Source organism: Mytilus trossulus, chromosome 1, assembly GCF_036588685.1.
Source record: "Mytilus trossulus isolate FHL-02 chromosome 1, PNRI_Mtr1.1.1.hap1, whole genome shotgun sequence".
Lineage (NCBI taxonomy): Eukaryota > Metazoa > Mollusca > Bivalvia > Mytilida > Mytilidae > Mytilus > Mytilus trossulus.
The window spans coordinates 27,097,895-27,124,020 of record NC_086373.1 but is presented as its reverse complement, the minus strand read 5'-3'; the positions used below and the strand labels follow the sequence as shown (position 1 = coordinate 27,124,020).

The 26,126-nt window shown below is 30.2% G+C and overlaps 1 protein-coding gene across 7 annotated transcripts in view; it reads left to right on the top strand.

The window, feature by feature from the left end:
- LOC134720695 (tyrosine-protein phosphatase 99A-like) overlaps positions 1-23,890 on the top strand; it is a 43,104-nt gene extending 19,214 nt beyond the window's left edge. The window contains exons 12-30 of one of the 7 annotated variants that reach the window (XM_063583144.1): positions 386-406; positions 1,341-1,406; positions 2,623-2,634; positions 3,749-3,863; positions 4,772-4,878; positions 5,573-5,670; positions 6,403-6,496; positions 7,216-7,301; positions 8,088-8,222; positions 9,407-9,541; positions 10,095-10,243; positions 11,297-11,432; positions 12,120-12,266; positions 12,746-12,916; positions 13,511-13,642; positions 14,213-14,344; positions 15,785-15,930; positions 16,479-16,614; positions 17,287-23,890. In XM_063583144.1, the coding sequence (XP_063439214.1) occupies positions 386-406; positions 1,341-1,406; positions 2,623-2,634; positions 3,749-3,863; positions 4,772-4,878; positions 5,573-5,670; positions 6,403-6,496; positions 7,216-7,301; positions 8,088-8,222; positions 9,407-9,541; positions 10,095-10,243; positions 11,297-11,432; positions 12,120-12,266; positions 12,746-12,916; positions 13,511-13,642; positions 14,213-14,344; positions 15,785-15,930; positions 16,479-16,614; positions 17,287-17,517 (2,249 nt within the window). In that variant the 3' untranslated portion in view covers positions 17,518-23,890. Of the gene's footprint in view, positions 1-385; positions 407-1,340; positions 1,407-2,622; positions 2,635-3,748; positions 3,864-4,771; positions 4,879-5,572; positions 5,671-6,402; positions 6,497-7,215; positions 7,302-8,087; positions 8,223-9,406; positions 9,542-10,094; positions 10,244-11,296; positions 11,433-12,119; positions 12,267-12,745; positions 12,917-13,510; positions 13,643-14,209; positions 14,345-15,784; positions 15,931-16,478; positions 16,615-17,286 lie in introns of all 7 variants that reach the window. The other 6 variants (XM_063583134.1, XM_063583160.1, XM_063583152.1 and 3 more) reach the window with 6 other exon arrangements.
- The last annotated feature ends 2,236 nt before the right edge of the window (positions 23,891-26,126 follow it).

Here is a 26,126-nt window from a genome sequence, read left to right as displayed (position 1 = left end):
ACCATGATATAATTGGTGAAAGATTTCTACCTTCATTATTGAAAGCTATCATTTGGCATTGGTCATAATATCATGGTGTAATTAAGATAAAGCCAATAGAGCTCACAGCCACATGAATTCAATGTATCTCATACCATTTAAAGACATAGTTTGACAAACTTAAAGTTTGGATATAATTTTGAAAATATTTTTGACAAATTTATCATTTGAATTTCAGCTTAGACCTTTAAAAATATTTTTGACACAATTAAATTTCGAACATCAAAACATAAAAAGTTGGCTATATAATCCAATATCCTATAACTATATATGTTTGTCCCATCATCATTTGTAACTCCACCTTCTGTGTGCAATATACTAAGAGTGAACGCTTTTAAAATTGCAGGAGACTCGCTGACCACCAAAGGTGATTATCTTCCCTTTGTATTAACTGTGTGCATTCATCACTTGGTATAAACAAAGCATGCAATATATATATCAGTCTCAAGATAATATCTCCCACAATTAGGCTATAAAGCACAATATTATTCACATATACATGTATTTACTAAAAGTGATATCTATTTTTAGACCAAATATCTATTTTTAGGCCAAATATCTATTTTAGACCAAATATCTATTTTTAGACCATATATCTATTTTTAGACCAAGGCTGTATTTCTTTTTTTAATGTATAGATATTATGCATAGACTATCAAATATAAATGCCACCCTTGACACAAAATTAAACTGACTAAATAAGAGATGTAGAATTGAGGCTCAAATGTATAGGTATTACGTGGGACCATAAGTGGGTCCTTGAGTTTTGACTCATTCTTTTATGAGAACACAAGTGTATACATAGTTAAGTCTACAATTTCTTGAAATAGTTTTTTAAAAAATCCAAACCGTACCTTTGCAACTTAATATCTTGACACATGTGTATATATTGCTTGCAATGTAAATTAAATATTGTAAAATTGGTATCATGTCAAAAAACAGCACCTATACTCAGTGTTGCAAAACTCTGTGCACCCAATCCTGTGTCAAAGGGGTAGAATTATTTACTTAATTTTAGATTAAATGGAAATTCAGCATAATTGACTCATAGCATTCATGCAGATAATGTTTCATGCTTTCCATTTTTATAGAAATTAACAAAAACATATACATTTGCTTTTGTGACAATTTCTCCAACACACATTAAAAAGTTAATAACTGAATACAAAATGATAATTTGTTCATATGCTTTATTTTTACTATTGGGATGAAAAATTGTTTCATGAAGATATTATTGGAGTAGCTATATTCATCATGTTTGTTACTAGTATTGACCTATATTTTGACCTTTCACTTCTCAGGTGGCAATGAGAGTAACACAACAGAACCAGATATACCCTCCAATCATTCGAATGTTATCATAGCAGGTGACCAAATGTTGTAAATGTGTATTGGTTTTACATCCCACATTTAGGTTACATGCCACAGTTTTACACTCAAAAGTTTATGCAGAATATGTAAAGACAAGTTTTTTTAGTTTTTTTAATTTTTAATTTAAATTTTAGTGAAATGGGGCAGATTTAAATGGTCCTTTTGGAATCTAAAGGACTATAGTTAATTTGATTGTACATACCCCACTATGTAAAATAACATCACATGTGTTGAATTTTGATTGTAAAGATGGTGTAAGCCTGTCACAACGTTTTGGTGAAAATATTATCCATAATGCATTAGATTCTGAAAAGGCTATATATAATTAGGGAAGCTATAGAATTTTAATTAGAATTGGTAAATAATTCTAGATTTTTGTAGAAAAATGATGATTTTAAGTTTGAAGGATATTTTCTTTCTTTTAGAATATCACTAACTGCATTAGATCTTGATAAGAAAAACTGTGGCAGGGTTGCATGTTTTATACCAAATAGTAGCCAACTCACAAAAAATTGTTAAAAAACTTTTTTTATTTTGCATTTGTTTTTATGTTGTTCAAATTTATGGCTGTGTAAATTTTAGATTTACCCAGTATGGCTTTATTTTTGTTTTGTTTTGATAGAGCATTTACGAATACAGAATGTTTGTAGATATAAACCTATGCATCGAATAACTGCAAAACTACGCTGTTTCTATGACTTACAAAATAAAGAAACAATAATCTATTTGTAGAGATAATGTAGAAAACTTTTTGTGGGTCTTTGAGGAAGTAATATTAAGATTTATCTAGATCATGTTACAATTGTAAATTATCCAACAAAATAATGTGTTTACCAATATTTCTTCATTGTTGATAAGAATAAAGTGCCCAAGGGCACCCAAATAATTTTGTTGGTCATTCCATCCTTCTATAGTCAAAGAGTTGTCTGAACTTTTTTTATATGCCTGAAAGCTATGAAGCTAAAGTAAAGTGTATGAAAGAATTTGCTTTTTCGTAAACAGTTTTATGAATATTTTGTCTTTAAAATTTGTTCCCTTTGACTTTTCTAGTTAGCCCACAGAATTGCCGCTGATTTTGGTACATGTGGTTATAATGATCATTACAGATGTTCAGTATTGTTTGTCATTATACATGTTATATCCATTGAAATTTTTATGATAAAATTGATTCTAATGATATTAGTCTGATCATATAAATTCTGTATTTTTCAGATATCACTCCTGGTATTTAAGATTCAAAATATTGATTTCATTAGTTTGGGTTTCGTGAATTGTTGAACAGATCTTTGCTAACTTATTTTCATTAATTAAACTTTCAATTTGTTTGCATTGGTACTTGGAAATCTTGGTTAATATGCATGTTTTTAATTTTTGTTTGTTATTATTTTAATGGTCTGTTTTAAAATTTCATCGTGGGCAAGGAAAATAATTAACATTGGGAATACAAAAGTAGAGTTTAACATTGTTAATTTTCATCAATACGTGACTTATATTGAAAGATGATTTGTTTTTTACACTTTGTTAGAAATGGAGTATTAAGAAAAGAATGAACATAATAAGATGGTTTCACATGATAAAATGGTGAAAAACATTTAAACATCCAAGGAAAAAACCTCTTATAGCTGTTTTGTAACCATGATGAATTTCAACTAAGCAAAGAAATGTATCATGAAAGACAAATATACCATCTTCCACTTATTCTTTTCTTTTCTTCATAAAAATGATGTCATTGAATTTCTAGAAATAAATTACTATACAAAATGTATTGGTGTAATTTTGTGACACTTAATTATAATATGTTATTTATAAATTGTTTCATATCATTTTTGCTTCATTTGCTTTCAATGTTCTCATCCAATGTATGTGTGTGTGTTTGTTTTTTTGTGTAGTTCGTCAATTTCAGAAATGTGTAAAACATACATTTACAAAAATAAAAAATAATAATTTTAAAACTTTTTATGCTCTGTGTGCATTTTTATCTGTCCATCTGCATGTTTTTCTTGAGGTTAAGGTTCAGTTTAATGTATTTTGATTTTAAGAGCAGATTGAACATATTTTTGTATACATTGTGTGTAGACAACATATAGTGTGTTGTACAGTACACACAATCTGATTTAACATAGCTTGCATATATTTTTCTTTTTCAAAAATATTGTCATTTTCTGAAAACATTTCTGAAATGATGAGCTGTGTGTTGTTTTCGTAAACATCATATAATCATTTATATTTGTGAAATCATTTTAGAATTGTAACAAAAACAAATGTCGTATGAAATATCATTGAAATTTTAGGATGATATTTGTGTACTATTTTATTTATCGTATTATTCTTTTTACAGATCCGAGAGCCATCCAAGCTGCTGAGCAGGACATCATGTCTGCTGGTATAGTGGCAGGCATTGTCTGTGGGATACTGGTAGTACTCTTAGCTTCACTTGTATTCATTGGTTGTAGGTAAGTCAAACATATTAGTTTTTGTATGAGTAAATTTTGTTTAAACACAGTGATAAACAGATTTTTTTTTTTAATTATAAAAATATTAGGATGATTTTTTATACGCCCGTCAAAAATTTGATGAGACGTATTATGTAATACAAATGTCCGGTGTCCGTCCATCTGTCTGTCTCTCTGTCCAGCGTAAACATGTTGCACCGTAACTTGAGAACAACTTATCTAAATTTCATGACTCTTATCATAGTTGTTTCTTATGATGGTCAAATGATCTGTATACTTTTTGGTGAAAATAAGATTAAAACTTTTTGAGTTACGACACTTTGTAACTAAAGCAGGAGTGTGTACTTTTTAGTTTTGATTCAAAATTTTATTTTAGTGATATTTAGTTTTTTTGTAAAATAGAAGAAGGAAGGGGGGGGGGGGGTGTTCATATGTCTCACCGTATCTCAAAAACAATATATGGTTATTGCTCAAAACTTTCTCAGAAACTATTTATGATTGTTGCATAAAACTTTACACAAGACGACAGGTGTATCATGGGCTCATGGCGCAGCTGTTTATTGTTTATTTCTGTTTGAATTAGGTTTATAGAGATCAATAGTACCTTATTTAAGATCAATTTAAATATGAAAAAAATTCCAAAAAGACCCTTTCAGAAAAAAATATTAATGTATATTCCATGCATAACATTCCAGATAGCACGTTCAATTCAGAATTTTAAAGTGGAGGATCTAAAGACGATAAGACATATTTTAAAATAAATGAAACTAAAAATCATTGACCTAAGCAGTGACTAAAAATATAATAGAACCATTTCAATAGTGGTAACCCTAATGATATGTTATTGATTACTTTGAGTTGACTTGAATTACCATTATTTGATAACATTTTAACATTTTAAATTTCAGATCATTAACCTGCAGAAAATATTACCAGGCTGCTTACAATTACCTGGCTGTACCAACCAACTCTAATCATTTTCCTTCAACCGTCATAACTATAGCAGAACCCTTTGGTAAGTCACATGTTTATGTTGAGGCTACTTAGGAGGGGTTCAAATTTGCATTGGATAATGAATTGTCCATAACCATTTGATTATTATAATGTGAAAGGTCCTCCTTATGGGGGAGTCCAGGGCCCATTCCATTCAATGTCAAGAATGGGAGGCCATTTTCTTTTGTTTATATTTGTTATATATTATATTAAGATTATTTAAAAAGATAACTGAGATGGGATGTCCAAAGCTGCAATATTTGAAATGATTAAATCAAATACTTCTATAGGATTATTTTCAAATACAACTACTAGCTATCACATTTAATAAAGTGCTGTAATTCCTCAGTTCTGTCCCTTATAAAAACAAAAGATCTCTTGAAAAAACATAAGAGTGGAGTTTACAAAAATTAAATTTTGATAATGTGTCATTTAACGAATTTTTATTCCCGCACTGTTTAACCATTGTGAATGTATGTTCATCTCTACGTTCTTAAATAAGTTTTCATTCGCAAACTGGTTTACCTCAACTAGATATTATGAAACTTACACACAAAGCTTACAGAATTTATATCAAGTTTAAATTTCTGTGGCATCACTTTCACTGTACTTAAGTGTCTCTTTATAAAGGAAAAAAATGTCTATTTTTGTACTCTAACTTTAGTTTGCCTCAACCAAAGGTTATAAACTTATGTTGTATTGTATTTGTATTTTAGTTGAGAAGACTTATCTTGAAGTAAAAGTAGAAGACTTTATTCAGCATGTAAAGATATTGCATGCTGACACAGATGACAAATTCTCACAAGAATATAGCGTAAGTCAAAGTAAAAAATAATCTCTTATTCTTATTAGAGAGTTTGCAAGGTTGGTTACTGAATAATGAAAAATTGGTAAAAATAGTAAGAATAGAGAATTAAGGGGTGCTAAATATTAACATTGGTAAATTATGGCAACAAAAAAGGAATAGAGAATTATGGTGTTAAAATTGAGGCTTTCAGAAATAAAGACCCTTGTATCCAGACCCTCCAAATGATAATTTAAAGTAGGTCACTGAATCAATATCCTCATATGAGAATTGAAAGTAGGCTGCAATGTGTCAAATAATCATTTGACACAAAAAGTCAAAACAGTTAAGTTCAAAGTGAAAAAAAGAAAACATCAATATATAATGGTGCATCAGTTTTCTGAAGTACAAATGCAGGGATTTGAATGAGTATGGATGAGGTACAGGATTTTTGTTGTTCTATAAGGAGCTTTCATCATTTTACTACGAAGAAAGTCTAATGGTTGCTTCATTCTTCATTTTACTACAAAGAAAGTCTAATGGATGCTTCTAAACACTCACCTTGCTTGAAGTCTAATGGATGCTTCTAAACACTCACTTGCTTGAAGGATAATGGATAATGCACAATTTTTTATTTAAGATTTGCATGGTAAGATACCTGTACTTTTATTTTTCTATAAGATTAAAAAATTGATAAGTAGTAATGTTTATGTATCAGTTTTAATGGGTCACTCAATTATAAGTATATTTTTTGTCTTTCAGGATGTAAACAAGAATACACGAACAGACCTTAAGGCAGATACATCTAATATGCATGAAAATAAGTCAAAGAATAGATATGTAAATATAACAGCATGTAAGTAGAACTTTGTTACTATGTATTTATGCATAATATCTTTTATAGTGAATTCATGTCTCTAACTACCAACAAGGCAAAAAAGGATATGTTTATGTTTACTGTTTCTTGACTGTCCCTAAACAATATTTTTTGTACTTTAAAAAAGAACTGTTTAGTAATTTTTCTATTTAGCACATAATTCTTGTATGAACAAAATTGTGCGTTTGCATTACTTAATAAAATGTAGATAAAAAAGGCTTAATATGCTGATTCTTTTTCATGTATTTCAAGTAAAACTGTTTTTATGCCCCACCTACGATAGTAGAGGGGCATTATGTTTTCTGGTCTGCGTCTGTTTGTCCGTCTGTTCGTTAGTCTGTCCCGCTTCAGGTTAAAGTTTTTGGTCAAGGTAGTTTTTGATGAAGTTGAAGTCCAATCAACTTGAAACTTAGTACAAATGTTCCTTATAATATGATCTTTCTAATTTTAATGCCTTATTATATTTTTTTATCCAATTTCATGGTCCATTGAACATGGAAAATGATAGTGTGAGTGGGGCATCCGTGTACTTTGGACACATTCTTGTTTGTGAATCTGTTAAAGATGTTGTAAAATGTAACAATTGAATTATTGGGGGGGGGGGACACAAATAAGTAGAAGGAAGATGATTTAATGCATGAAACTAGTTGAATTATTTGAATTTATAAAATAAATTGTTTTAATGATTTTATTTTCAGTTGATCATTCCAGGGTATATTTAGCTAAGCAGCCTCAAAGTGAAAAAATCCGTCAGTCTGACTATATAAATGCTAATTATGTTGATGTAAGTAAATATGGTTTGATTGTTTCTTGAAAATCATTTGCCATATTAAGCAACAATTCTAGTTACTGGAAACTAGTTAATTCAAATAGTTTTGATTTATATATTTTGTCTATGCAAATCATCCTGCTTAAATTGAAATATATAAAATAAAGCTAATATAAATAACACAGAAGTTATCAACCTTAAGTTAAGAAGCTCTAGCATGAAGTAGTGAAGACCTTTATTACCTTAATTGTTAGGCTTTTAAGTATAGGAATAGCTTTCATGAATTTTAGACAGCATAGATTATAAAAGAAGGTGAGACCATCGCTCAGTTTGACCTACTGTGTTTTTAGTGAAATCCACTAATTGTAAAACTGCATGCATATTGATTGCTGTGAGTTGTTTCTGTCTTAAAATAATTGCTGTTGCTGGAGAAGCAAATTGGCCAATATAATATAGATACAGTGAAACCTGTCTAAAACAAACCTGGACATAAGAATTTGTTTGGTTTTGGCAGATGTTCAGTTTAACCAGGTTTGCTAAACATAAAATTTGATATGACACGACTAATGAACAAGTTTGGTAAGGACAGATCTTCTGGTTACACAAGATTCGTTTAAGACAGGTTTTCACTGTAATTTGAAAAGTAAGTGAGGATTACACTTTACTGAAAAATTGTTACAAGGATAATTTCAAAAGTAAGATAAGTCTAAAATATCAATGAACTATAAGATTCAAGAATATTCTTCCAATATTTTCATGAAATTTTGTCAATTTTTGTAAAGTTTAAACCTTTTAATGCAGGGATATCACAAATCCAAAGCTTATATAGCTACACAGGGACCAATGCCATCAACATTTGGTGATTTTTGGAGAATGGTCTGGGAGCAGAAGTCTGTTGTCATAGTGATGATAACTAAACTGATGGAAAAAGGAAGGGTAAGTTTTAAATATCAGATTGGATTTATAAATATATATTACAGACTTTTCTATATTTTTTTTTCTTTCAAATCAACCTCATTGACCTTTTTATACCCCCGCTTTAAAAAAAGGGGGGTATACTGTTTTACCTCTGTCAGTCCGTCCGTCAGTCTGTCCGTCCGTCCGTCCGTCCGTCCGTCCGTCCGTCCGTCCGTCCGTCCGTCAGTCCGTCCCATGAATATTTTTTGTCGCATTTTTCTCAGGAACTACAATATAAGGATTTCTGAAATTTGGTTTCAGGGTTTATTTAAGTCAGCTATACCGTGTGATGCCTTTTCAGATTGATCACTTGAAAACTTCCTGTTTACCGAACACTTGTATGATTTTACACATGATAGCCAAGTTGAAAATTTTCGTCACACTTTTCTCAGGAACTACAATACAAGGATTTCTGAAATTTAATTTCAGGATTCATATAAGTTAGCTATACCGTGTGATGTGTTTTCAGATTCATCACTCGACAACTTCCTGTTTACCGAACACTTGCATATTTTTACACTATTTATTTTTTCGTCGCATTTTTCTTAGGAACTACAATACAAGGATTTCTGAAATTTGGTTTCAGGGTTTATCTAAGTCAGCTATATCGTGTGATGCGTTTTCAGATTGATCACTTGACAACTTCCTGTTAGCGAAAACACTTGTATGATTTTACACATGATGGCCAAGTTGAAAATTTTCGTCACATTTTTCTCAGGAACTACAATACAAGGATTTCTGAAATTTGGTTTCAGGATTTATATAAGTCAGCTATACCGTGTGATGCGTTTTCAGATTCATCACTCGACAACTTCCTGTTTACCGAACACTTGCATATTTTTACACTATTAATATTATCCACTTGCGGCGGGGGTAATCATTAGTGAGCAGTAGCTCGCAGTTTCACTTGTTTTTTCTTTTTTCTTTTTATTTTAGAAAAATCATAATATTGCATTCTTTGAAAGGACATTAATGTGAAGAAACATAACATTTTGTATTTTCAATTATATTCTACTGAAAGTATGAAGGAGATAACAATCTATTTTCAAAGAACAAACTTGACAAGCCAAAAAGAAGTATACACTTTTTATATGCTTTAGAGATATTTGTAGCAATCACAAGATAAAATGTAGATATTTTATTGAGCATTTTTTTTATTTCAGAAAAAATGTGATAAATACTGGCCAGAAGAAGGCCTAGAACAGCATGGAAATATTGCTGTAAAACATTTGAACACCTTTTCTAGAGCTCATTATACTGTTAGAATGTTCTCACTCAAAGATACTAAAGCTAAAAAGGTAAGTTGTGATAAAAGGACTATATGGTATATTGTATCTTTATTTGACCTTTAAGATGCTGAAAGTGTAATTGTTCCTCGAAGGTCAAATGTCACCATTGACAAAGTTGATTAAAATGTGCAAAATTTTTGATAGAAATGTGGTCCTGTTTCACAGGAAAAAAAATTTAAATGCTGAGATTAAGTTCTAGAGCAGTTGTGCATTGTCAATGTAATTTGAGAATATACTTACAAAAGTATCCATGCAAAATTTTTACATTAAATTATCTTTTATCTCACTGAAATAAGCTAAATTGTCAAAGCAGAAAAAAAAACCTAATCGCAACATTCTTTGAAAATTCAAAGTTGATAACTGATCAAAGACATAATATGATTTAAAAAAATACATATATTGAAAATATGTGCATTTTGTGTTCACCCTCATTATGAAGGATAATTCAGATTAAACTCTTTCAATACACACAATGCAGTGATTACATAGCCAAATCTGTAGATAGTTTTGAAGTATACTTTACATCTATATCAACTGATGCATGATAAATTTTCAATTGTAGCAATCTTCAGAAAGAATAGTATACCAATTCCACTATACAGAATGGCCAGATCATGGAGTACCAGATTTTACATTGCCTGTTCTTAAATTTGTACAGAAATCAGCATTTGCTAATCCACCAGGGGCTGGACCCATTGTTGTACATTGCAGGTATGGAATTTTCAAGGACAATTTTTTTCAATTTTCTGAAAAATTAAAAGAACTTTTGATTTAGATGACTTTTTCAAATCAGTTTTTAGTATCATGATTAACTCCTTCAAAATTATTTTATGTTTAAGTTTTAACCCTTTAAACTCTATACACGGCATATGCTGCGATGACGTACGCCATCCTTCACTGCTATTTCCGGCATATGTTGCGATGACAATGGATTACTCATCAGGACTCTTAAACCATTCCGTTTTCATTCGGGTCCTCTAATTTATCCTCTTATGAATCGAGGATATTCAAGGTCTCATTTGCACTTGAAATCACGGCATAGTAAAATCATGGAGTAAAAGGAAATTAGAAGGAAAATAAAAAGAAATATTTTGACAAATGCAAATGGCGGAAACGAAGCTGTAAATATGGAAATATTTCAGCATTTCTATGGTGAAACTGACAACGAGGATTAGTTAAAAGGTTTCTTGTTATCTCAATGTGTTTATTACATTTAATTTGTGTGGGAAATATGATTTGATTGATCATTACGAGACGTTGAAAAAGGGGGGAAAAAGGAGGTTGACTGAAAATTTTAAAGACCGAGCCTTTTTTTTGTTCCACAATTACATAATACGTTGTACATGGTGCAATACGCTACGGAATTGAGCAACTGATGTCTGTTTATTATATTGCAGATAAGACAACAAAATAGATGAAGACTAAAAGTAGTTTTTATTCAAATTCAACACAATTGTAATAAATTACACCTATTACCTGTTAATTACCTGAAAATACAGGAAACCTGATAAAAATATTACTGTAATGATTGCTTAACATTACAGTTCCTGCTCTCCTGAGCATTTTTTATGCAATAGCTTTCTCTGTATCTTTTATAATAAAAAAGATACAGAAGTCTGAAAAGGAATATACTATTCTAATGAATGAACACAAAAAAAATGCAGCAGCAGCAGCCATTTTTTTATTTTTTGTGTAGCGTTGAAAGGGTTAAAGTAAAAAATTAAAAAAATGTAAATGAAAAATTATTGTGATATTTATTGACAGTGCTGGTGTAGGAAGAACTGGTACCTACATCCTTATAGATGCTATGATAGAGCAGCTTAAAGACAAGGGTACCATCAATATACCACAGTTTTTATTGAAAATTAGACAGCAGAGAAATTTCCTAGTCCAAACAGAGGTAAGATTAGATACACATTATTACAAACTGCTTTCTACCTATTTAAAGTTCTCTCTCTCTGAGCACTCCTGGTTTCTCAATGAAATACAGGGGTGGATCCAGTCACTTTAGAAAGGGAGGGTTTCCCAACCCAGGACATAGTGGGGGTCAAACTATATGTCCCCATTTAATTGAATTGATCGTCCAATAAAAGGGGGGATTCCAACCTGCGGAACCCTCACCTTGGATCTGCCAATGAAATTTCACAATAATGTTGAAACTCCAATCAATCAATCAATAAATATCTTTATTTTGGTATCAGCCACACCTATTATCTCATACAATAATGGCTTAAATTGCATTATGTCAACAGAAAGCTTTCTTATGTCAAAATTTACGGGAACACTTATTCTATCCAGATATGATGGACAAATAGAAATAAGGTGTATAAGTTCAGTTGTTTCTGTTTGTTAGCACTTTTGGGTAACATGACCTCCTGACAGACATCTAATTTACTTCCTGTTTGCTTATACTTTTTCTTCCCACTTTTCTCTAAAAGAACTGAACAGAATGAAGGACTACAATTAGTCGGACAGTGATAAGTTGTAAAGTGTAAAAACAAATAATTTCTGTCATATACCTTCTTCCTGTCTGTAAGCCATGGTTTGTTTAACAACAAGCATTCATTCTTATATATTTATTCTTTAGGAACAGTACATGTTAATTCATGATGCATTGGTGGAATATTTACTGAGCCATGATACAGAAGTCAGAAATGGCGAAATAAACAAATATATACAGAATCTTACAAAAATTCAGGAGGATAAGTCTTCATTACTCCAGAAACAGTTTGAGGTAATTATGGATATTTAAAAAAAAAAATTAAGATGATGTAAAATTGATTAGACTTGGCTATCATATCAGAATTTTTACAAATTTGGAATAAAAGAGTGGGACCAAGAATACCTAAATTAGGACTTTTTAGGGTCTTTGTAGTATAACATCTGCACACTAATATTTTCAATCTAAAATATTAGTCATCATTATCCATTTATGTATCATAAGCCAGATTCAGTTCTACAGGGTTTATAATAAAAAGTATAGAAATTACAAGTCCAGGAGTGGTAGCCTTGTTATAGATTGGTTCAACTGGAACAAATTGCTAATTCTATCTTTTAGTCATCATAACACACTTACACTTATATAAAACATATATGTTAGCTTGAATACAAAAAATGATAAGTTTGATATCATGGTATTTAATTTTTATCTTCCAAAGTATTTTTGTTTGTATTTACTTTCAAATTTATACATGTTTTAAATATATATTTCAGCTTCTTGTAGCTTATTGTCCCAAAGAGATAGATAAATATCCAGCCTTGGAAGAATATAATGTGCCAAAGAATCGTAGAGAAGAACTTGTTCCCATGACAACTAAGAGAGTCCAAATTCCCACTAAACCAGGCATACCAGGATCTGATTATATTAATGCAACTTTCCTGCAGGTGAAGGATGATATTGATTTATGATTATTGCATCAAACTTTACACACTTCTTTGTTATATTAAACATTAGATCTGTATACTTTTTAGTGATGATTCAAAACTTTATTTTTGAGTTATTGAGTATTTTGTAAAACAGGGGAGGGTGGTTTTTTTTTACATGTCGTGCTGTATCTCAAAAATGATATATGATTATTGCTTAAAACTTTACACACTTCTTTGTTATATTAATCTAAAAATCTGTATACTTTTTGTTGGTTTTAATTCAAAATTTTATTTTAGTGATATTTAGTTTTTTTTTACAAAAAAACAGGGTAGGGGGTTTCACATGTCCGGCCGTGCCTCAAAAACAATATATGGTTATTGCTTAAAACTTTCTCAGAAACTATTTATGATAATTGCTTAAAACTTCCTTACAAGCTGTTTATTGAATTGTGTGCATTCAGAAAATGATTTTATTTTAAGAGAAATTGCTATTTATAGATAAGTAAAGTTTGTGTTATCATGACTTTTTTTTTAATTTGTATGATCTATTTGTTGGTGTATTATCTATAAAGAAATAAATAACATAAAGAAGAAATGTTTTATTTATTTTAGGGATATACAAAAACCAATGAGTTCATTTTAACACAACATCCAATGGAATCTACGATAGACGATTTCTGGAGAATGGTCTGGGATAAAAATTGTTCTGTTATAGTGCTGTTGTCTGATATAGTCGATGATGAGGTAAGAGTTTCAATAGTGGTGTTGGTATATAGGAAATAATATTTGTTTATTTGTTTCTAGTAAAGTATGTATAAGTCAAAAAATGTTCCTAAGTATGTAAGGTTTTGGATATATTTCCTGGTTCTGTCAAATCAGTCCTTTAAAATTGGTAATTGATTGTTCTCTGTCAATATTGCAGCATAATGGAAATAGAACAGATAAGTTATAAGTCAGGGTAGATTTTCTCAACTTTATGAGAACTGCTTACTTGAGAGCTTATATGTTTCAATTTGAACCTGTGTACAGTTCAGTACAAAGCAGGTTATTTTATTATTCAAAATATAGATGTAATATAAGCCAGTGGGAAATGTTTTTTTTGTGTTACATACTAATTTTTTTGTGTCTTTCCAATGTCTAGTTTCAAGTTTTCTTTACATTTGTAATTTTATTTTTCAAACCTAGCTGAAATGAAACACAAGTTATTATCCCTAAATCACTAGAAAATAGTTCCACTTAGATTTACTGTTAAATGGTATTTGATTCATTGTGGATTTTGAACCATCTCTATATTGTGCAATCCTTTTATAGCAGGAATTTATCAAGTTCTGGCCAGAAGAAGATACTCCACTACAAGTAGACACAGGAATATTTAAGTTAACATGTCGTGAAGAAGAAACAGGTTACATGTATACAACCAGAGATTTCTTATTGGAATCTACACAGGTAACCTTCATTTCTGAACAAAATCACCTAATATGTGTGTACTGCAGAAAGGATGCTAGTCTTGAATAACTTATGGTTGCCTTTGATTGCTTACATCCACTTTAATTGAACTTTGCTGGATTGACATCTCATTTACAATCATAGCACATCTTGAGAAACAATGTGACTCTGTCGGAAGGGGACTCATATTAAGAGAGAGCCACATCTCTTGCAAGTAAACAACCCCACTATAGATTTCAAAAAGGGCAGGCTAATGCTGCTACACAGCAGCACTTGCACCCTATAAGTGGAAAGTGATAAATATAATTTTTTTTCCCAATCCACTATTAAAAATTATGTTCAAGCTAAAGAAAGCCATTTTATATACAAGTGGAGGATTTTTCGCAAATACCCTACAAACATGATATATCTGTTTTCATTACACCGAATGTTGATGTACAAAAATGCTTTGATGATCGTGACGTTACAAGCATCCAGTCGTATAGAGTATTTATTGGCAAATACCTCAGCAGAGAGGGCAAAAAAGGCATATCCTTTTGGCAAATACCCTAGCGGCTTTAAAAATGAACGATATTCATTTGATTACAGTTAATTGGTGAAAAATACACTGGCTATTAACCAATTAAAATCCAGGATTCTTACATAAGGTGTAATTATAAGTTTTAATCAAAAGGATTTTGAAATAATCTGATACAAAACGATATTGATGAAGATTCCTGGGTGTAAATGAATAACTGTAATTTGAATTCAAGAAATAAGTTTGCCTGTGATTTGAATGGTTTTACACTAGTAATTTTGGGGCCCTTTATAGCTTGTTGTTCGGTGTGAGCCAAGGCTCTGTGTTGAAGGCTGTACATTGACCTATAATGGTTTACTTTTTTATGCCCCACCTACGATAGTAGAGGGGCATTATGTTTTCTGGTCTGTGCGTCCTTTCGTCTGTTCATCCGTCTGTTCGTTCCTCAGTCCTTCTGTTCGTTCGTCCGTCTGTCCCACTTCAGGTTAAAGTTTTTGGTCAAGAAAGTTTCTGATGAAGTTGAAGTCCAATCAACTTGAAACTTAGTATACATGTTCCCTTTGATAAGATCTTTCTTATTTTAATGCCAAATTATAGAATTTATTCCAATTTCACGGTCCACTAAACATAGAAAATGATAGTGTGAGTTGGGCATCCGTGTACTGTAGACACATTCTTGTTTTAAATTGTTATTTGGATGGAGAGTTGTCTCATTGGCACTCACACCACATCTTCCTATATCTATTAAAAAATATACACCAACTTAAGAGTATTTAAAAGATGCAGAAAAGAATTCTATTAAAGGTTTTCTATTTTTCTATCACTTCTTGTACCATGCATCAAGGCTTCTATAAAATGCCTAGTTTAAGAAGAAATAAAAATAAATATATTTGCCTAGATTTAATTATAAAATGTATTTATAGGATGACTATGTTCTTATGACTAAAATGATATCCTGTTCAAACTGGCCAAGAGATGACCAGCCCTTATGTAAAGCCTTTGATCTGATAGACACTATAAGAGACATCCATAGACTAAACGATATTGGACCTGTTATTGTGGTAGATAGGTAAGATTGTAATTTTAGAAAGAGATAGATCTTTAACTAGGTGTAGAATGGTGAAAAGTTAGACTTATATTTTCTTAAAAAAAAGGGAAAGTTAAGGCACAATTCAGTATAATTCAGATGAAGGAAAATAGTATTAGTAAAAATGTAGAAAAGGTCATATGGGTATATTTCGATAGGGCAGCAATCGAAATAAATTTCGCTAAGAAAACATGAAAAGGCATCTAGAGATTATCACATGGTCTTTATATGTATATCAGTTTTTTAGTCCATTTATATAACCAAGAATTTCAGCTAAAGGATTTTTGTCAACAAAAGAGCTCAGGCTTTTGATTTTGTGTAACACTAGGGTAGCTCTCCCTGATTGTAACACACTCTCATTCTAAAGGACGTGTAATTGTTACAACTTTACTGTATTACCTGTACTAAGTTTGTATTGAATTGCCCTTATTCAGATCTTGATTATATGTATAAGTGTAGTGTGTTAGAAAGTTTAGGACTCCATTTCATTTCAATTTATGAATATGAAATAAGTTTTATTGTAATTTTAGATATGGAGGTGTTACTGGATGTAAATTCTGTGCTCTTTGGTCCTCATTAGATCAGTTACAACATGATAAGACAATAGATATTTATCACTTATGTAAACTTTATCACAAGAAGAGAGCTGGAATCATTGGATCAGTGGTAAGATATAGCAATGGGTTCATGTATTTACCAACTTTCCTGCATAGATGAAAAATTGTGTTTTTAGGATATGTGGATTAGCTTGAAAACTTGTCCTTAGTTGAAACATTTTAATTCATGATTAAATCATACCCAAAAAATCATTGAAAGATGGTTTCTTACGAATAATAACGAACCCAAAGTAACATTATAACAAGAATGTTCTTGTAATTACAAGTCATCAAGGAATACAAATGATGATGGACAAAATGCTTACAATGAATAATTTGTTTTGTATAACATTTAATTTGGTGAATTGATCACTTGTTTTATACTTTATTCATTTTTAAAAGGAGATAACCCCATTTGATTAACCTCTCTTTCTTCAAAAATTACTTAAACTGGAGCAGTATTGTTATACTTAAAAAAACATTAAAATAAACCTCAAGCGAAAAATAAAAATACATTTGATATAATGTGCTGAAAATATCTAAGCAAACTAGCTTCTTATGTTGCATCTACTGTTATTCTTCATTCAATATGCAAATGATAAATCATTTTAAGTATAAAGTTAACTAATCATAGATACCTGACTAATTTTACATTTGTTTCTTAACTAGAAATGTCATTTGTGGGTTGAAGATGGAAATTTGTTACTTTTAATTGTAATCAATGTTGTTTATTTTCTAACAGGGTGATTACTTATTCCTGTATAGTGCTGTAGAAAGTTATTGTAATGACCAAAATGAAAAAGACTCGGCTTTAGCGTCAAATCATTTGATTTTAAGATCATCAAAAAAGAATGGAACTATTCCTCGAAGTCCGTCAATACAAAATAAAGTTCCTCGGAGTCCATCCTTACCAAATAATCACCATTCTAGTAAAGCAGAAACAAATTCTAGTAAAGCAGAAACAAATGTGTGACACATGCTAAAAACCTGAAAACCATAAAAACTTCTTGCTATATTATGTGTTCAATGGATGTACTCAGTGACTATTAATTTAAACAAATTGAACAATCAAGTGCTTTTATTAGAGTCAGATTATGTATCCAAGTGCAGTATTTAGGATTTTTTTCTGACTATATCATATATAAGTCGGTAGTATTGACTAGTATGCATATATATCATAAAATAGAGTATGAAAGACACTCTAAACTCTTTATATATGCACTCTTCAGTGTAAGCTGTGAATATATTACCTCAGCTCACGTAAATATGTGTCAACAGGTATCTGTCATTCTGCAAAATATGCTTTGTATTAATTTTTTTTAATTTGGGCGATCTCATCATTTGTAACATCTAATTTTATTTTAATCACTAAAGGGTAGTTGTGTTTTTAAATATTACACAAAAGAGTTTCTTTTTTTGAGAAATTTCACATATCATTTCTTGCAACCATGAAATCAATCTTATTTTGTTAAAACCATTTTGAAACTGCTGACTTTTTAAATATAATTAACCAACTTCCTTTAGATCTGTCCTTTCTTTCTTTAATAGAACATTTAAAGATGTAATGATGATCATCCTCAATTTGTTTACAATTGGTCCCATGTTTTAATACCTCGATCAGGCAGAATGCCTTGATGAAGTGACATTCCAGTTTAAGGATACAAACTAACAAGTATTATTCACATAGAAACATGTGTTTAATTTATATATAATTTGTTTTTGAAATAAGTCCAGGTTAGATTACAAACTAGTATTGAAAAAAATTATCTTTTTTACTGTGTTAGTGAATAAAACTCAATTAGCTTTGAAATTTGTGTTTGCAAGATGTTTTTAAATTTCATAGATAAACAAATTGAAAACATATATCATGTCATTTTAGAAGAACCTATTTTGGGGGCATTTTAAACAGGTTGTCATACAAACATGTGATATTTCTTTTATTTTACAACTTTTACACCAATAAAGCATTCAATGTTTTATGTTGTGTAATTCTTTGTTGTCTTTTTTGTATTTGTTTTATCTTGTTAATCTGTATTTTATATATACAATTATTGTTTTCGTGCATGTGTATTGTGTATTTGATACTCAGTTTTATTATGTAAATATGTATGATTATGATCTTATTTATAAATACTCATTGAAGAGTTCATTTCACTTGATTTGGTATATTATATATATGTAGATATTAGAAGAGAAAAGTAGATTTTTGTTTCCCAACATATTTTAGCATTAAATCATGATGGCAGACATTTTGAATCATGGCTTTAAAATTTTGTAATAGTATAAGGTTTTTGGGTGGCTTTCTTTTTAATAAAAAAAGGTTGGATAAGTTTTTGATAAAAGATATTAGAAATAATTTATATATCATTTGGTTTTGTTTATGGAAAGAAAAAATATGATCGTGATCAGTGTACAGGCTTTCCAATTTCTTCTTTATTATGATCAAGTATTCTATCATATTTTTCATAATCCTGATGTTAATTTGATGTAAGATAGTTTTTCCTTCAATTTTCACTGAAATACTTGTTAAAATGTACATCAATCTAAACAACACTTCAGTGGCGTCTGCTATTCTGAATTGGTAGGAGTTTTAGATTTTGTCCTTTTTATATTCAAATATATAAAATTTACATAAATAATGTGCAAACTGCAGTGCCTGAAGAAAAACCTGCTACCACATTATCAACATTATCTGTATTAATGTGTCAAAATTAACTGATAATGTCTATTACAATTGAAATGTCTCGATTTTTGTTAGAACAAAACCCCGTATCGTAAGCACCTTTGTTTTTTAAGGCACTGATGAAGAAACTTTACTACATCTATGTTGATTTTTTTTGTATTTTGAAACCATAAATGGATTTACATATTTCTGAATTTATGGTTAATGTTTAAATTAACATGTGCTTTTGTATAACTTGAGCAGCTAACATCAATGTGTCTTGCCATAAACAGTTGTACATATATCGTCCGTTTTTTTGTACATTTGTATATTTTCTTACACCAAGTCATTAAGGTGCTAGCTTTTAAACGTATTCACTTATAAATGAAGTAGCTATGGACAAAATATACAGTAGTTCTTCCATTCATTTAACTGACCATTCTTCTTGAGAAATATGAAAATGAATGTTAAAAAAGAAATATATAACTGAAAACAGTTTGTAAAATTATGCATGGTATTTTTTAATTTTTTTTATCATAAATACCACTGTCATTTGTTGTTATAGTGTAGAAGATTTCTAAATATCAACGAAATAATGTTTTATGTAGAAACATAGAAGTAGGCATATTGTATTAGTTTTCCAAAATGGCAAGAATTTTGTTTTAGGAACGAAAGTAAAAATATTTTAGCAGAATTAAAATCATGCACATAAAATGACTAAAAAATGCTTTGAACATACACAAAGGCAAACTTGGGATTCATTACATTTCAAAGGAACTGAAATAAATTCTCTAATACAGGTAGATATTTTTTCTCCGAAAATGATAGGTTTACTGAATTTTATTTTGCATTTACCCAAAAGTGTTTTCAGAGTAACCTCAGACTGAAATTTAAGTTTTTTTTTAGGTTATGTTCAACTTGATTAGTTACAAAAATCTTTGGTTTCACCTTAGAACTTGAACTTTACCCTTACAGTTATCTTTCCTTTAGTTTATTGCCATTTAGTGATTTATTTGTTTTGACAATCATTGTTTTATGTTAGGACCCAGACTTTGTTGGTTCAGTTTTAAAACATTTTTATATCATTTTACAAGAATGGCATAATTCATACACATGTAGTGGTTGGTACAAGATTTCATACTCTGTATACTGTGGATTCATTATTTTTTCGTTGGATACCAATTTTCATGGATTTTGTGGATATAGGTGAACCACGGAATTCAATGTTCAACAAATGACAAATTTTCTATAGGCTGTATGTAGACTTCATCAAAACCAGGAAATTAAAAATCCACAAATATGCAAGTTCTCCATAATCCACAAAAAATTTGTACCCTTAAAAATAAATGAATCCACAGCGTTGATCAAGATAGGTTGTTTTGTTTCAATGTAGATGCTTTCAATTCATATCAGATGTACAAATGTCTTATCAAAGCATTGCTTGAAATATTGGTTTTCCATTCCAGGATAATTTTATTCCACAGAATACTGCTCCATGCTTGATAATTTTAGATGGTCAGCTCATTTCCCTAGTCACATATAGCTGACCCATTTTAATCATTATGTAATTCATATAGAAATTTGCCAGGTTATGAAAAACTATGTTTGGGTTTTGCTACATTCATAAATTCTTATAATTTGCTCTTTCCAACTAGATCATTAGATCACTAAGGAAACCATATGTCAAAAAATTATGAATGGTAAATTATAAGAAGTCCTTTTCTTTTCATTGAATGTCTACAACTTTGAGAAAAATATAAGAATCTGGTAACATAGAAGATGTTACTCTTTTTTAACATTTTTTGTGTCCATTGTTATATTTTGTTTTGTTGTAGGGTATAAAATATAAGCCTTAGTTTTAAAGGTCTGATTAAGTTTTTTACGTTTTTGGGTTTTTAACTGGTGTTGGATCAACTTTTGGCTTTCTAGTCGGGCTTCACTTTGTACAGAGTGTATGTCGGTTGATTGATGGTTTTTAACCCCACTTTCAACACTAGTGGCGGTCGGTTTTTATTGGTGGAGAAAGTCTTAGAGAACCATCAATCTTCAGTAATAAAATTGACATTCCATGTCCATTAAGATTAGAATCAAGCGCACCTGCTGTGTGTGGGATTGATATTGACAAACCTTAGTGTTGACAGGCTAATGTTCAGTTCTGTATAATAGAGAATGAAATAACAATTACATGTCTGTCTGATAACTCTTCTTTAGGGATATCAATTTAAAATTTGTTATAAAAGGAAAACTTGAGAAGTTTCTAGCTAAAAATAACATACACATTGGAAATCTTGTGTTGTTTATAAAGGTGTAATATGTGAAATGATTTTTATGGTTGTATTCAATTTTACTTTAGTTAAATTACTATATACCAATGTGTCCTCAGCATAGGTAAAAATCCTGCTTTAAAATGTTATACTGATCAAGAATATACTGGATAATGTAAAATGTAAAAGATTTTTTTGTTACTTTTATAGGTCTATATACTTATATCTAGATACTATTTATTATCAGTTATAGCCTTATAAGTGAGCAATTTTCATGAAGTTTTATATTTATGAGAATTAGTTTGCCTGTACTTGTGCCATTTCAAAGTTATGGTGCTTATTGCACTACACTAGTGGACAGTGTTTTTGCAGGAATGTATGCCAAGATTGGTTTATTTTCAGTAAACACAGAATTTTCAATGCTATTTATTTGGTCTTTTTTCTTCTTTTACTATAAGAGTATATTGTTTTTTTTTTTACTAAATTCTCTTTCGTAATCATATTTTCATAGTTTATTTGACAATATTCATGAAAAAACTATGATTTTTTGGAAAAACTAAGGATTTTCGTATTCCAGGCATAGATTACCTTAGCAGTATTTGGCACAACATTTTGGAATTTTGGATCCTTAATGCTCTTCAACTTTGTACTTGTTTGGCTTTATAAATATTTTGATATGAGCATCACTGATGAGTCTTATGTTGATGAAAAGCGTGTCTGGCATACTTAATTATAATCCTGGTACCTTTGATAACTATACATATATCTCCCCTGTGCTGTTCAGTGACTCAAGTTTCCAGACTTGTCATTCCATAATAAATCGGTTTTATGTTTTGTTGTTGCATGAGTTTGGACTAAAAGAACATTTTCAGATTATTGGTGATAACTGTATAAAAGCTTTTTATCCACATACTTCCTTCTAGACTGCATTTGAATAATGGAGAAAGGAAAATCTATGACATTTTCTTCTCTAAAAATTTACTAAGTTATTTTTCTCAATAGAAATTGAACTAGGAACTTCATCTTCGACTATTTGCCATACACCTTAATACGATATACAGTTTTATTATATACTTAGTAGTAAATACAGATAAATTGTATGTGTAATACAGTCAATGGCAAGCGTGCTGTATCAGCCACCCGTGATGATATTGATATCAGCACGGTTGCAAAAGCTTTATCACACCTTTAATCTGTACGACGTCACGTCATCTATTGCAGTCACTGTTGCAAAGGCTTTATCAAAACCCTAATCTGTATGACGTAATTCCAAGCCTCCTTATCTGTATGACGTCATGTCACATAAAAACATCTACTTGAGGTATTTGTATATAATAAAGTGTATATGATATGGCTTTTTCAATATCACACACCGTATCAACCCTCAACCAATATAATCCCTCGAGCAGAGCTCTTGGGATTATATTGGTGTCTCGGGTTGATACGGATGCGATATTGAAAATGCCATATGATATTCTCTATTTAGCAGGTTTTCAATATGAATCTGATATCTTATTACTACTTTGCCTGTACTTACATTACCCATTTAAATGATTGCTGCAAACTACAAATTTGCTTTAAGTCAGCTTTATTGTTGTTTATGAAAATTGCTTAAAAGATGCATAATGAATAATTAATATTTACATTAATTGCCTGTATAAATGCTTTATAAGTTTAAACAAGAAATTTATTGTTTGCTATTGTTTACATATACACGAACCTGATATGTTCAGGAATAAATGAAAATAATTATAAAATGTAAACAAGGTTGTGTCAATGTATGTATTGTATTTCTGTTGTAAATGCACAGGACTTCTGTGAAATTTTTGTACACAGCTGGTTTGCATTTTTGTTGATAAAAGATATTTTGTACCAATCCATTTTTGAGTAGCTATTTTTGAAAAATTGATTCATTAGCATGTAAAGTGATTGTTTTGTATATGTTCATAATTATTTAATGAAATCATTGTCATTTGCATATGTTTATATGAGCTTTAAAGGGAAGATTGCAGTATCTGTATTACATTACATTTTGAATATTTATCATTTTTGTACGCTAAATATATTTATCATATTTGATTTCTCAACCATTAATCTGACCTTCAACTACCAATTATTGATCTTGAAAAGAGTTATTAGTGACTGACACTTTGTTTTTTAACTGTTAAGCTAACAAACTTTTTATATATTTGTGTAACACTTCTTTCAGTACACACCAATAATTTACTAAGTTTTGTATATAATTGATCTAAAAATTTCATAAAAAATATACATATTAACTTAAATGTTTAAATGGTACCTGAATCTCATATTTTGAATAAGAAAAAAGTACACTTATTTGAATTAATTGTAAGTCAGTGTATGTATTGAATTCTCCACTGTCTTTCTACCCTAGCTTGAATAAACCACATTCAAATATATATGTATAGTGTAATCTTGTAAGCCTTTTTTACGGCCTGTTCCCAGTTTGAGATATATGAACAACAGTCTGTGACCTTGTAATGTTGTACTTCATGATCACACTCCATATTTGCATAGACTGTCCTACAGGTCAGAATAAACATATAAATACTATAATGTTTATCTGTCCTGCAACAGCAACAAAAGTTTAAAAATTAAAGAAATGGGATGCAAATCTCCTAGCAGCGGAATAGCTTTTATTAATCAGAAAAAGACTTTGATGGTTCATGCCTTGTATAAAAGATATCTCATGCTAAGAAGTTTCTATCTGTCATATGTGAATTGTCCATGACCTCTGTGTCAGAGTTCATTGACTGTACAAAAACGATATAGTTTTTGGGGTCGCCTGCAACAAATGAGACATTGCTATTGCTTTTTTGGCAAAACTTGTGATAAATTAGTATTTTCTATAAAGTGGCATTACTATCAATACTTGTTAGTTTGACAAAGATATTGATGCACTGCCCTCTATGTCATGGTCCTGTAGATTTCAAAGAATTAGCAATGTTGTTGTCCATCAAATTGTCTGTTTATCTTGTGTAACATAGTACCCAACATTTGTATTAAATAAGGATGATATTATGACCTGGAAATTTATGATGAGAAGTTGTACATGGTTACAAGTTTTCAAATCTCTAAGGCAATCAGATCTTTTTGACAATGCTTTAAATTTTTATGACTGAGGCTAGAACTTCATTATAAGTATGCCAGCACTTGCATAACATTACAAGTAAATGATTGATTCATCTTATTTTGTCTATTCTTTGGAACTCTGACATTTATTTCAAGGCTAATACATATTAAGCTATCTTTCAAATAATTAAAAAAAGTCATAAACATCCCTTCCTTTATCAAATTAAAGGTTCTAACACACAAAAGGAAGTATGAATACATATATTTCACTTGTTCCATTGATTAATAGTGTTTGGTTAAGTCAGTCAAGGTCTATTGACTTTGTAATTTTTTCTAAGTTTTCTTTTATTAGTTTGTGAATAGTTATTAGATGTAGGTCAGTTTTAAGGGAACCAATAAGGGTAAGTTAATTATGTTTGGTGTGCAGTTGTATGAGCATTGGTATATCTCATTTCAATAGAGATTATTTAGCCCCTCTCTCCCTCAGTCATGGTCTTTTGACTTTGAAACTTTTGCATAGTTTGTGATGAGGTCAATTTATGGCAAACTACTAGTGACAGGTCAATGCTATTTGTTATGCAGTTGTAGTAGCATTTGCATATCCCATTACCTTAGAGATTATGTGACTCCGCCCCCTCAGTTATGGTTTTATTTGGATTGAAATTTTGCTTAGTGTATATTTATTAGTTTGTGTTTAGGTTGTTTAAAGGGAACGACTTATGATAAGTCAATGGTATTTGGTATGCAGTTCTATTAGCATGGGGATTGTTTAGCCATGTACCTACAGTCATTAACTTTGAAAATTTGCAAAACTTGCGTGTTTAAAGATAGTGTTGCTTTTTTAATTTCAACATTTGCACTATTGAAATATCAGACATATCTCTGTGATAACGGTTTATTTTACATTTGCATCAATCTTTTCAAAAGTATTGTTAGTATCATTAGAAATCATGCTATAATATTCTTAGTACTAATAAAATGACATATCATGATATGGGTGGTAGAACTGATGTTTCGAAAAGTATGACCTGACTCAATTTGAACATATGTTAAAGACCATAAACTACAGGTGAAAATGATTTTGATGAATTTGATCGATCAAGAGTTATACTTGTTATATTCGTGAAAATTGCGGGGTGTATTTTTTTGGTTATTTGCAGACAAAAGTACCAATTGACAAAACTTTTACACGATGCCATTAACCGTAAACTACACACATCGTTGTCAATTTAATGGAATTCGATGCAACTGTTAAACAAGTGAGAGGTTTAGCTAGCTTCAAAATCATGTTTAATCCACCATTTTCAACATAAGAAAATGCATGTACCAAGTCAGAAATATGCACTTTATCCATTTGTTTGATGTGTTTGAGCTTTTAATTTTGCCATTTGTTTAGCAAGTTCAGTATTTTTGTGATTTTACTTTCTAATGATGAAGTATTAGTTTTACAAATTTGACATCATTGATCAAACTAAGGGATCTTTAGTTTTCTTTCGGTTTTGTTTCTTTTTAAACTTGATGATGGTATATGTTCTACTCAACAAAAACTTTTAAGACTTTCAT